Source organism: Aythya ferina, assembly GCF_964211825.1.
Source record: "Aythya ferina genome assembly, chromosome: 23".
Lineage (NCBI taxonomy): Eukaryota > Metazoa > Chordata > Aves > Anseriformes > Anatidae > Aythya > Aythya ferina.
In genome coordinates, this window is record NC_140321.1 from 2,072,295 (window position 1) to 2,084,550 (window position 12,256).

General features: G+C 42.1%; 1 protein-coding gene across 4 annotated transcripts in view; it reads right to left on the reverse strand.

Annotated features, from left to right (window-relative positions):
• MYO1D (myosin ID) overlaps positions 1-12,256 on the reverse strand; it is a 156,382-nt gene that overhangs the window by 87,314 nt on the left and 56,812 nt on the right. For all 4 annotated transcript variants that reach the window (XM_084496140.1, XM_084496142.1, XM_084496139.1 and 1 more), the window contains exons 15-16: positions 5,211-5,377; positions 994-1,201 (exon numbers count right to left, since the gene is read on the reverse strand). In XM_084496140.1, coding sequence (XP_084352266.1) covers positions 994-1,201; positions 5,211-5,377 — 375 coding nt within the window. The remainder of the gene's footprint in view (positions 1-993; positions 1,202-5,210; positions 5,378-12,256) is intronic.

Genomic DNA, 12,256 nt, shown 5'->3' on the forward strand with positions numbered 1-12,256 from the left:
TTTTCCCTGTCCTTTTTCTCCCTCTTCCTGCTTTTCTCTGCCCCTGTAAGTTTTATCATTAGAGCTGATGTATGTCATCAGCTATGGATCCACCAATAAACTTTTATCACAGAATCACAGAATTTCCTAGGTTGGAAGAGACCTCAAGGTCATCGAGTCCAACCTCCAACCTAACGCTAACAGCCCTCCACTAAACCATATCCCTAAGCTCTACATCTAAACGTCTTTTGAAGACTTCCAGGGATGGTGACTCCACCACTTCCCTGGGCAGCCTGTTCCAGTGCCTCACAACCCTTTCAGTGAAGAAGTTCTTCCTAACATCTAACCTAAAACTCCCCTAGCTCAACTTAAACCCATTCCCCCTCGTCCTGTCACCAGGCACGTGGGAGAACAGGCCAACCCCCACCTCGCTACAGCCTCCCTTGAGGTACCTAAAAAGAGCGATAAGGTCGCCCCTGAGCCTCCTCTTCTCCAGGCTGAACAAGCCCAGCTCCCTCAGCCGCTCCTCGTAGGACTTGTTCTCCAGGCCCCTCACCAGCTTTGTCGCCCTTCTCTGCACCCGCTCAAGCACCTCGATGTCCTTCTTGTAGCGAGGGGCCCAAAACTGAACACAGTACTCGAGGTGCAAATATATGCACATATACCTGTTTCAACATCCTTTATGTAACACTCCTCAACATTTATCCACAAAAGTTCCTTTAAGTGTCTAAGCAGCCTACTTTTACTGAGTAAAAAGTTTTGTTTTGTTTTAAATAGTTTCCAACAATGTTACCAGTTCTCCTGATCACAGTGTATTGTACCACATCAAGATTTTAATGCAGCTACACAGTATTACTAAAAGAGCTTTAAAAAAAAAAAAAAAAGCAGTATTCAAACTGCAGCATTCTACAATTTGTAAAGACTTGTCACTTTTGTGAGCTCACTTGCAAAGGAAGCAAAGGTGTTTTAAGGAAGCTGAATTGAGTTTTTTAATGCAGTAAAACTAAGCTCTACCTTCTGTAGGAAGAGGACAATCCTCACGAGCATTTTGGCATGCAGCTCCTCCAAGGTGAACAGTGTTCGAGGTGTACGGATGAATATCTTGGTCTTCCCATAAGCAACGTCATGCTGAAATCCATGACTCTCTATGAGCTTCTTCACAGCATCTTTGTCTGAAGGGAGGTCATGGTTTGGCCAAGTGAATTCTGAGATCATTTTGTACCTGGAATTACAAGGTACAATTTACAAATGTACGCTTGCCATCTGTGTTCTCAAAAAGGCCAACCTTAAGCACATTTTAGAAATAATTCTAATAAAATTATTTGATTACAGGTAGAAGAGCTTTAGACATTTTGTGTAAGAGATGTGACCCTCAAAAGCCGAAGTACATGGAAAGTGAATGTAAGAGGTATGATTTTGAGCCACTGAAATTATTGTGAGGAGCTCACTTCATCAACACAGAACTGATGTGACACAACAAACCACACCACTGTCTTCCTGAAGATTTGGCAGTTCCATTACTCACACCCTCTGCATTTGACTTTTTTTTTTATTATTATTATTAATTTTCAAGGAAGAAAAGCTTTGGTTTGCTCACATTCTACATCAGAACTCAACTGTAATCAACTACTCAGTCAGACAACCTAGATTTAAAAATTCTGCAAATAATGTTCCTGTTCATTTTTGTAGCCATTTCTAACAAACTTCATTATTTACCAAAGCAGCAGACAGTTGACTGCCATGGTTTGTGCAAACAATAGTACTGCCTGTAATCACTGTTCAACCACTCACTCTAGTTCTTTCTTCCCAAACCTCTTTTCACAACAAGAGAGAGAATGCGGATTGGAACTAAGACAACCATGAATCAAGTACGAAAATAATTTCAAAATACCTGCGCTTTCTAAGATTTACTATCCTTACAAAGTGCTGATTGTGTGAACAGACATTTGTAAAAAGCAACAATGAATTTTCTGCATATAATTTATGGACATAATCAAAAATGCAATAGACATTTTCACTGTTATATTACCCACATTCATGTCCTAAATAAAACATGCATGCAGCAATCTTAACCACTTCTCTATTTAAAAGCCCATGATGCAAGTCAGCCATCAATCTCAATATCTTAGACATTCAGAATTCTCAGCTACTCTTAAACGGCCACAACAACAAACCTTTTTACAAGGGGAGTGGGTGCACTAAAGGACTTGATAAACAGACTAAAATAAGCCTGGATGAAAATACCACACTGTCGCTTTCATTCATCAAATTAGCCTTTCTGAATAAGCTTTTGAAGAGGGGAAAAAATGCGTGTGCGCACAGCATCTAAGCAGGGCACGCTATCAGCGTGAGGGCTGCAGCACACGGAACAGAGATCATTGATAAATAAAACGGGCATATAAAAAACTTCAGACTCAACAGAAGATTCTGCATTTATACTTGGCTGGCAAAAGCATTCCCTCTCTCAAAAGCACATGCACATAGGACATGAAATATTTCACACTGGTTTCTCTTTCCTGGTCTCATCAGGACAACATTCCTACAATAATTAATTAACTGGAAAATCTTCCACCTCAAAACACTTACATTAGGAAAAAAAAAAAAAAGAAAAAAAGACAATCAGGATGGCACTGCTAACCCACACTTTATTAAACAGGTCTGCTCAGCTGATGGGGACAGAAAAAACAGGGAGAGATGTCAGGGAACTGGAAATATGCCCAACCAAAGGAAAAAAAAATAATTCTCTTCCTACTTCACAACAAAAATAGGGCTGTCTCATTTAAAGACATCCCAAGACAATGGGACCGTGAGTGGGGGGATTGGCGGTGGAGTTCAGCACAGTGCTTTTGTTCCTGCCAGGCCTATGCAGTGCCACCAGTCCCTTCCCCTGAGCGTGGCCTGGCTGCCGCAGCAAGGCAAAGTCTTGACCTCGCTGCTAATTATAGTGAGGCAGAACCCAGAATAAAGCTGCTCACTGACACCACAACCCTTCCCCTCTCCTTTTGCCTAAAGATCTTGACAGCTTTCAAGGTTACTTTTACAGTAAACATCCATTTCTCCTTCCCTGCTTAGCTGCAGAAACAGCCAGCATGCACGAGGCTGCTACTAGAGCTTAGGATTCACACGCAGCTCTCCTAAAAACAAGATGTTTATGAGCCACTCGAGTACAAAGCTTTGCTGAAATATATTTAGTCTGCACGTGAAGCAGGGTCGTTCTCTTCTCCCACTACTGTGCAGTTGATGGGTATCTGGGTGCTGTTTTCACGCTATGTATAACACTACCTGCAAGCAGGCACGTGGATGCCTTAATGGTCTGAGTGTTGGGCTACACTCGCATGTGCCCGCAGATTCTTCCCCTACCTCACCCCCCCCACCATTCTGAAACCCACTCAGCAATCAGCAATTTTTTGACAATAAATATAGACTAAAGCACAAAAAAAAAAAAAAAGTATCACTGCTGTTTAAGACAGGTGGTCCTGGCGTGCATTTCACACAATTAGATGTAGTTACCAAGTGACAGCACATCTCTTGGTGCAACCAAAAAGCATGGAGATCTTACTTTCTACAAATTGGCAGGGGCAGACTAGTTTGCACAGAGCTCAACTAAGAATTCTCTTAATTTCAAGGAAATGTTGGAAAGGACATTCTTTAATGGTCTTAATTGTGCTTCACGTCATTTCCTTCCCCTCTTACTCTAGATCTGTCTTCAAAAGAGCCCCATGTGCAGGGCAAGAATCCAGAGCTGAAGGGCTTGGAGTCTCCCTCATGCTCTGTCTCCCAGTAAGTCTGTTAAAAAGGAAAGGAACAGAAGTGCCTTGCGATCCCTGTTCAAAAGCCATTCCAAAAATGTGCAGCTTGTATACAAGTCATATCTCCTAGCCCTTTTAAGAGGGGCAAGTCTCACTCAAAAACAAGGAACAAAGAATTTTGCCTCAACAAAAGCAAAACAAAAACAACATCCAGGCCAGAAGTTTGTTGTTGTTGTTTTTTAATTTAGAAAAGTCAATGTAGACTGGACTCAGAGCAATAATGGGGTATGCAAATACAGTGTCTGATATCTTACACTTTAGATGTTTAATCCTACTCCTGGGTTCAGCAGAACAAATGTTGCAGTAGCCTGAAAGCTGTACCAGTTGCCATGTGCTAATTTGGTTTACTGGCTGTAAACAGCACTTCTGGTTTTAAGATTACAGGAGCTCATCAGATGTTCTTTAAAAGCAAAGCAGCTGTTTATATTAATAGTCATTACAAAAATTTAAAGAGTAAGTTGTAATAAATTCCACACGTGAGGGCAGAAGCAAGCACTAACCACTGCATAATGTTTAAGAGAACTGATAAACAAGACTGCAGGCTGTGTTTGATAAGTCATGCCCTTTCGTTCTATGTCAGGTACTGTGAAACACCCAGGAAAATCTCCGCTGTGAACAGCAAAATATGTTTCAAGATCACTTTGCTTCCAACATGCAACATCTCACCTGCCTAGTTGTTTTTTTTCTTCTTTTTTCCTTCTCTCAGGGACTTTTCCTCACTTGACTCAACAAAAGTAAAAATCAACTCAAAATCTTAAGAGGATGGATCCTTACTACCCATATTAATTTAATGAAGCTGTAAGACAAATTACAATCTAAAATATTTCATTTGTCACAAGTCTGTTAGGAATAAAGAGTCCAAGGAGGATCAAAACACGTTTTAATGGGGTCATGTTATTATCTGTTTTTTAGACTTCCAGTTTTTAAGTCCAGAGGTCTCCTCCTGCACATGCATAATGTCACTGTGCACCATTAAGCACTTCCCGAGAAACATAACGTCTGTCTCTTTCACTGCAACAATTAGACAATATTCAGAGAGAAAAGAGAAGTTAATTAGTTCTGGTTTTAGGGTTATGCTCTGGGGAAGAACCTCATTACACATTCCTTCTGAAGAGACTAATACAGCAAATGAATTTTAGCACGAGGAAGCTGAGCCTGAGTGCCAAGTACACACCTCTAAACACATCTGCTGCCACAAAATGAGACAGCATCCAGTGTCCTTGTTAGATCCATGTTTTATTGTATCCAATGTCAGATATTAAAACAAACACACACTACTACCCTATGTGCTCAAAAGTGAGGATCACAAGCCCAGAGGACTTGAGACTTACTGTCCACTCATGGGGAGACAGCCAAATCGTTCCAGCACCCGAGCTGTCTTGCAATGAGCTGAAGCGAGTTACTTGCCAACACCCTCCTTACCTGTGCAGAAACTTCTCGTACGTTTGGCGGTAGGCAAATCCTGCTCGGCGCACTCTCACATTTTCCAGAAGGCCAAGGTATTCAACCTGATGCCTGCAACGTTCCTCGTCAAAAATCTGTGGTGACTTCTTATCATTGGGCTTAATGCAACGGACATAATAGGGTTCCTAATGGGACAAAGCAAACCGAGTTTCATTCAGAAAGAGTCTATAAAAATAAAACAGCTTCTACATGAAAACCTTAAAACATCAGTCCACCATACTCATTTGAATGAGGTTTGGTTGTTTAACAGGAATTACAAGGCTAGAACAGAAATGACAAGCGGCACACAACATGTTCCTCCCCTTAGCACACTGCAACAAGATCTGTTACAGAATTGTGTTACTCATTCGAGCTCTATTGTCCTTTGCTATATGTCAGAACCAGTTTCACATCCTTCTTCTCTACAGACTTGGACGATAACAAAACCAGTCTTCATAAACAATACAGCAAACGATATCATTCATTGTCCTGATAGTCAGATAAGGCTTTTCCAATATCAACATATAAAAGAAGCATGGATTACTCTACAATTCTTAAACTATGCTGCATGCAACTCCTACAAAGCTTGTAGCAACATACTTGAATGATGGCAGTCACTGAACACTGCTCTGTGCAGGGCAAAAAGTGGTTCCCTTCAGGCTGGTTCAGCATCACAAGCACATCACAGCACCAACGCGAGCCAGCAGCATGCGCATTCTTCTCTCTGCACCACCCTGGGGCTGCACAGGGCAGACAACAGCAAACAGGACACGAGGCACTGCTCCATCCACTCCTGCCTTGTGCTGGCTGGGCTGACCCAAGCCAGCTCAGGTGAGGGTCCCACAAGGCTGCACACCTTCCACTGCCGGTCAGCCTGCCCTCATCAGATATGCCCCATATGCAATCCTACAAGGTGTTTTTTTTTATGTTTACTTACATATTTTATGAGGTTAAAGGCAACTTTCAGTTAGGCCAATACAGTCTATAACTAGCACCAGCAACGCTTGTAAAGGGTGACTGTAATTCTTTAAAATTAATCAGTTTTAACCACAGTGGGATTTGAAGTTGATTCATTTCTTCCTCTTCGTTGCTAACCCACTTCTAACTTTACAGGGAGATAAAAGGTTAATAAGCGTTGTAAAGGCTCAAAGTGCCCACCCTTGTTTTTCAAGGTAAAATTGTATTCTTATAACCTCAATATAAACTATTTTTACAGTAGCCCTTGCAAAAAGGACTGGCATATTCTGCAGGCTGGCAGAGCCTCCTGCACAGCAATCTCATCATTAGCTGAGGAGAGAAGTCAGATGAGGATCCCAGTCAGCTCTTTCAGCTCAGAAGGTCACAGTGTGTCTGGAGATGTGCTTCAGAGGATATGTTGAAGATGCACCTCAACTGGAGTTTTTCAAAAAATCTGTTTATGGCAACACTAACATTACGACAAATGGAGATAAGCAGCCTCTCTGAAACCTTAACATTAGAAAATTCAACTTAATCACAACTGATAATTAAGAGTTTCAGCAATTTGTCCCTGGACTTGATGAAACATCTGGCTGTACAACCACCTATAAAACTGTTCTCTGAGAAACCACAGACCCTTTCCCCAAGGGCTCTCCACAAGAGTCTGCTCTGTTCCAGTACTACCTGATGGTTTCAATAGATATCTGAATGAAGAAGTACAGTGTGTTTACTAAATCTGTAGGTAATATAAAATTTCAGTGTGCATGGACAGAACTCACAATTTCAACACATGTTGCAGGAAAAAAAAAGGGATGAATTTAATGAGGACAAATGCAAAGTTCCATGGTTATGCAGAACATGAGTCAAGTTCATACTTTTCTAACAAAGGGGCACAGAAAGGGCAAAACTGTAAGACAAAAAATATATCAGATTTCTACTTATCTGAACATTGCATTCAGTTTCAGGCACTGAAGTTCAAATAAGATGCAAGTGGACCTGAGTCAGTTCAGAGGAGAACAAGAAAGATCAGAAATCCAGAAAACAGGATCCAGAGAAAATACAGTTTAAGTCTAGAAGGAGTGAGAAGCCACATAACCGTCCTGATGGGCAGCACTTAATATACCTTACGTACATAATATACCTAAAGGGTAGATAAGAGAAGAAGTAAATATTCTGTTTTTAGGACAAAAATCACCAGTTTTAAATACAATATATAAAAAATCAAGTTGGACATCAGGAGAACAACGGATGGGAACAGAGTGCCTGCAGAAACCCCCATCACTGGAGGGGAACAGAGTAGACAAGCATCTGCATGGAGAAGGGTAAGGCAGAGGTGTCCTCAATCAGGAGGTGAATTACATGCATTCCCAAGGTTCCTGCTAGTCCTATTTTCTGTGATGTAGACCTGTTTTCTATGATTTTAGGTCTCTCCTAAACTCAGGATAACATGAATGGCCCCAAATTGCTATTCAGTAATGCTGAAGAAACAGGATCATCCCTGAATATCCCGGCATAAACTGGAGATACACAGCACTGACACGCGCATGGAGGTTTCACACACTAATGAATACAAATAAGCCAAATATGAGTAATGAACAGGCTAAGACATAGGGGCCTTGGAAAAGCAGAGCCTTGTATCCTCGAAACTGATATGAGCCAGGGATCTTTTGGGGAAGGTGTTGGACTGAAACGTTTCCCTGCTTTCCTAAGTTTGTGACACACAACACCAACCTGTACCTTTCTCTTGTAGGACTGTCCTTGGGGTAGAAATATACTGGTGGAGAGCTGCACTGAGGAGAGGGAGCACAAACTAAGCCAGCCACACATACGTGCGTTGGCAGCATCCCTGCTCTGCCCATCCTTCATGAAGTAGCCCAGGAGTGGGCATGGGGAGCGAGCAGGTAAACAGCAGGACATGAAGCTGCTGCTGTGGGCCAGCTGTAGACTCGTGGGATTGTTTAGGTTGGAAAAGACCCTCAGGATCATTACATCTCCTTTCTCCTCTAGTGACTTCACCTCTCCATGTGATGTGCTTCAGGGATAGCTTTTTCACAGTCTGGTTTGGCTCCTTTCTGTACTGGGGAGATGAGGCAAACCTGCACGCAGTGGAGAAAACCACCCTGCTGCCAAATAGCTGGCCAAGTCCCTGGCAGGGCAGTGCTCTCTTCATCCTGCCCTTCTTTTCAAAACTCCAGAGAGCAGCAGGCTCAAAAAAGGTAGCAGCATTGAGGACAGAGCATAGACAGGATCTTTAAGGTCCCTTCCAACCCAAAGCATTCTGTGCCCCCAGACAGCCATGGGACAGATCTGTTCCGTGTGAGGTCTTCTCTCCGAGCTCACCACCACATTAAGTACTTTCTTCTGCTGCAGTAATTCAACACAACGTGTTCCTATTCTATTTGCTCTCCTTTCCTTATGGAGAGGATAGTGAAATACAATGTGCTGGCAAAATTTAAAGAGTTTTAAGAGATTTATGCATGAACTTTTTAAGCTTTCTCCTGAAAATTCTCTCTGCACTGAAGGTAACAAGGTTTACAGGGTCTTTATTCAGTCGACAGTCTCCTACCAGATCTAAGAACGTGCAATCTGCGTGGGTGACAATTTTTACTTCAGTCGTAGAACTCAGCTGTGCCATGGGAACGCGGCTGTCAGCAGCACTCTTCACACTCTCTCAGACATCATGTATCAACCTCTGAAGGTAGAAGCAACCCCATTTGAACTTCAAATCAGTGTTGAAGTAGAAGGCTTGATGTGGTCGTGGCAGCTATTACTGGTGAGGAGTAGGAGTTTGCTGGACCTGAAGCCTGCGATTTATAATCCCTGTATTGTAAGCCCTCAGTTGTATGGCAAGAAACAAAGACAAGGTCATTTATCTGCTAGAATGAGTCCTCTAATGAACTGGAAATAAGCTACTTAGGAAAACTGCAGGATATGCAGAGAACTTCCTGAAATACAGCTGAACTTAGAAGCTATGAAGGAGTCTGCAATTGTAAAGATGAATGGGCTGCAATTCTCCCCATCTCCTCCTGCTAATACATGGAGCTTGGGCCACTTCTCTATCCACACGTTAGCGAGCCAGACTGTCACACAGAGAGACCCATCCTTGTGCTAGTAACAGGGTTGCTAACATCAGAATGATGCTTGGCCATGCCACATCTGCCCTCAACACTGTTGTGTTGCAACTAACGTCAAGATGAATATAAATCCTCTGGTGAGACTGATATCACAGATATTTATCACACATTCAATCCACTGAATTGCAGCATCTTTAGAACACGGTAGTTAAGAGTGTGAAGTCAAGAAAAATGCATCTCTCTTCTCTGCCTCAAGGGAATTGGTGTCAGTTGTTCATTACAGACATTATAGCGACCAGTTCACAGTTATTTGTTATTGCTACATAAACCCCCCAGTGGTGAACCACTGCAGATTTGCCTGCTTGGGTTGTCATTCACGCCTTTGTCATTCAAAAATGCAACAAACCTCTGTACAAAAAGTCTACCCTTCATGACTTCAAGCCCAGTACAAAGGGGAGAGAGTGACTATCTGCATTTGATACAAAAGGCAGAAGTCGAGATGCTGCTTTCCTTTTGGAAAACAGGAATAGGAAGTTCCTGTACAGACAGGAGATCATCTATCAGTGCAATTACAGTGTAATTAAAGCCTCTCAGCAACGACAGCTACCAGGGTAAATTCTAAAGTAGATTATTCCATGCTTACAATCCCACCAGCCTCAGCTCTTCAGGGGGATAATTATGCAGCTCCCATTATTGCACCATGAGGCTGTCAAGCCTGGAGCTGCATTTTATAAATGGAAGAACTGAAATACAGAAGCACAAAGGCCCCTTTTCTGAATGCTGTTTAGGTGCCTATTTGCAATTGATTTTTTTTTTTTTTTAAATGAAGTGAAGTGATTTTTAGATTTTTAAGTATTAAAAAGAAAACAATCCAGTTTATAGTTTTTGCACCCTAACCAAACTCCTCCCTGAGAGATTTCTATTCCATAGTTTATAGCTCATTAGATGAAAGAAGGGATAGGACACATCCAGAACAAATTTGTCAGTTCTATGTCCAATCAGTCACAGTGATGACATTATAACTTACTAGAGATGAAGCCTGTCAAACTGGATAGGAGAGGTATGGATGAAGGAAAAAAATGAGACAAAAGGAGTTACAGAGAAGGAAAAAAAGAAAAGAAAAAATATAAAAAGATAAATGCCAAGAGAGTTCCTACAGAATCTCATCATTTACAGTCATGTCAGCCAAAGGACTTCCAGTATCAGTATTTAAAAGAAAAAGAAGAGCCACCCACAGCAATCCATCACAGAAAGACCAGATTCTCAAGAGAACGGTATGGGCAGTAAAATATGTGCTTGAGAAATGTTACATGGCAACACAGCAACTCTATAAAGCTAGAGCATTTCATATATATAGAAACAAACAAACAAGAAAAGCTCTTTGTTCTACCTATCACAGGTTTCTGCCCAAAAGACTCAGTGTATGTCTGGAGGTATTAAGATACCAGCAGGGATAACCACCACTTCAACTCAGCATCCTCCAAAACCATAGTTTTTGAGACTGCATATTTGTAGGAACATGTGTAGATATAAGCTAAAGTCAAATTCATATTTGTGAACAGCTCTTGCAGTGTTAAGACCACTTTCAGAAGGATGTGACACCTCCTGCCCCTTCCTCTCTGGGACCGCAGAACTCTGCTTCATCACCGGACCCCAGCGTTAAAGCAAATTACCAACAAAACAGAATTTTAAAAGTAAAGCTAAATAACCAATTCACCCTGTAGGTTTTGATTGCATTTACAGAATTTAAGATTCACTTCTATTATTATCATTATTATTCCTGCTCACCTAATTAGCATTTTTGGAGACTACTACCCCAAATGACAGGTTCAAAGACACTGTTGACACTGCTGAAAACACTGCAGCTTTTCTGGAAAGCCAAATGAGTACCAACGGACTGCCAATCTGTTCAAGGACTGTAGAAATACTCCTCAAAAACATGGTTTGAATTAGTTTAGGGAGAAAGATTAACCAAGCAAGAACAGCCCCGTTGGACTGTGAGGCTGGGATGAGGAAAGCAGCACTGACTGTGCTTCCACACCGCGCACACTCTGGTAGCGTTAGTGAATCACCAGACTACAACAAAAACAAGCATGTCTTCATCTCGGTTTTTGAAAAACAGTTGAGAAAAGAATGAACTGGTATTACCTCTCCCTATGGAACCTTATTCCTCTGTCAGCTGTAGACCACAGCAGCTAACTCTACTTGTGCAACACTTTCCAGAGAGCTGTTTTCACCAGCTGTTACCACAGGCTTTCCCAAAACCATCCTGCAGGGCCCAAACAGCAGTCAGAGATGCCGAAGTTGTCATTGCTGATCCCCAGAAATGCAACTCTGGTCCCAAGTTAAGCACGGAAAAAATGAGTAACACGACCCAAGGGAAGAAGCTGCGGTACCTGAAATCACAGTGAGTGGCGTTGCCCGAAACAGATCGCGGTTTCACCAGCCCAGGAACAAATGCTCACCCGCTCACCAGCCCCAGCAGCAGCAGGAGAGCTGAGACAAGTACCCAAACCGGCAATGACTCAGAGGCAGGGTATCCCATTTATTTGTACTGCACAACCAGCATCTAACAGAACATGGTCTGAATGCCTAGAGTTCTTAGCTCATTAACAACATGCACATGGTATTAACTGCCCAGAAAGCCACCTCGAAGAGATCCTCAGGCCACAAAAGCCAAGCAGCAGCACCATCTCTTTGCTCTCTGTTTTACTGTTGGAAGTACACAATGATTGTCTTCGCGACCCTTATCTAAGCACCCTCTGGTTTTCAGAGTACACCAAAATTTACATCCTTTAAAGAAACATAAGCTTGATCTCAGGATGAGTCTCTCCAAATTTTCTTTTCTTACCCCTCCCTCCCCCCAGGACGTATGACAGCCAAGCTCTTCACTAAAAACAGCTAAAGCCCAAGTACATAACTTAGTTTGCAAACTTAAGTACCTACAAACTCTGCTCTGCAGGGAGCATTAGCCATGCAAACTTTTAATCAGCA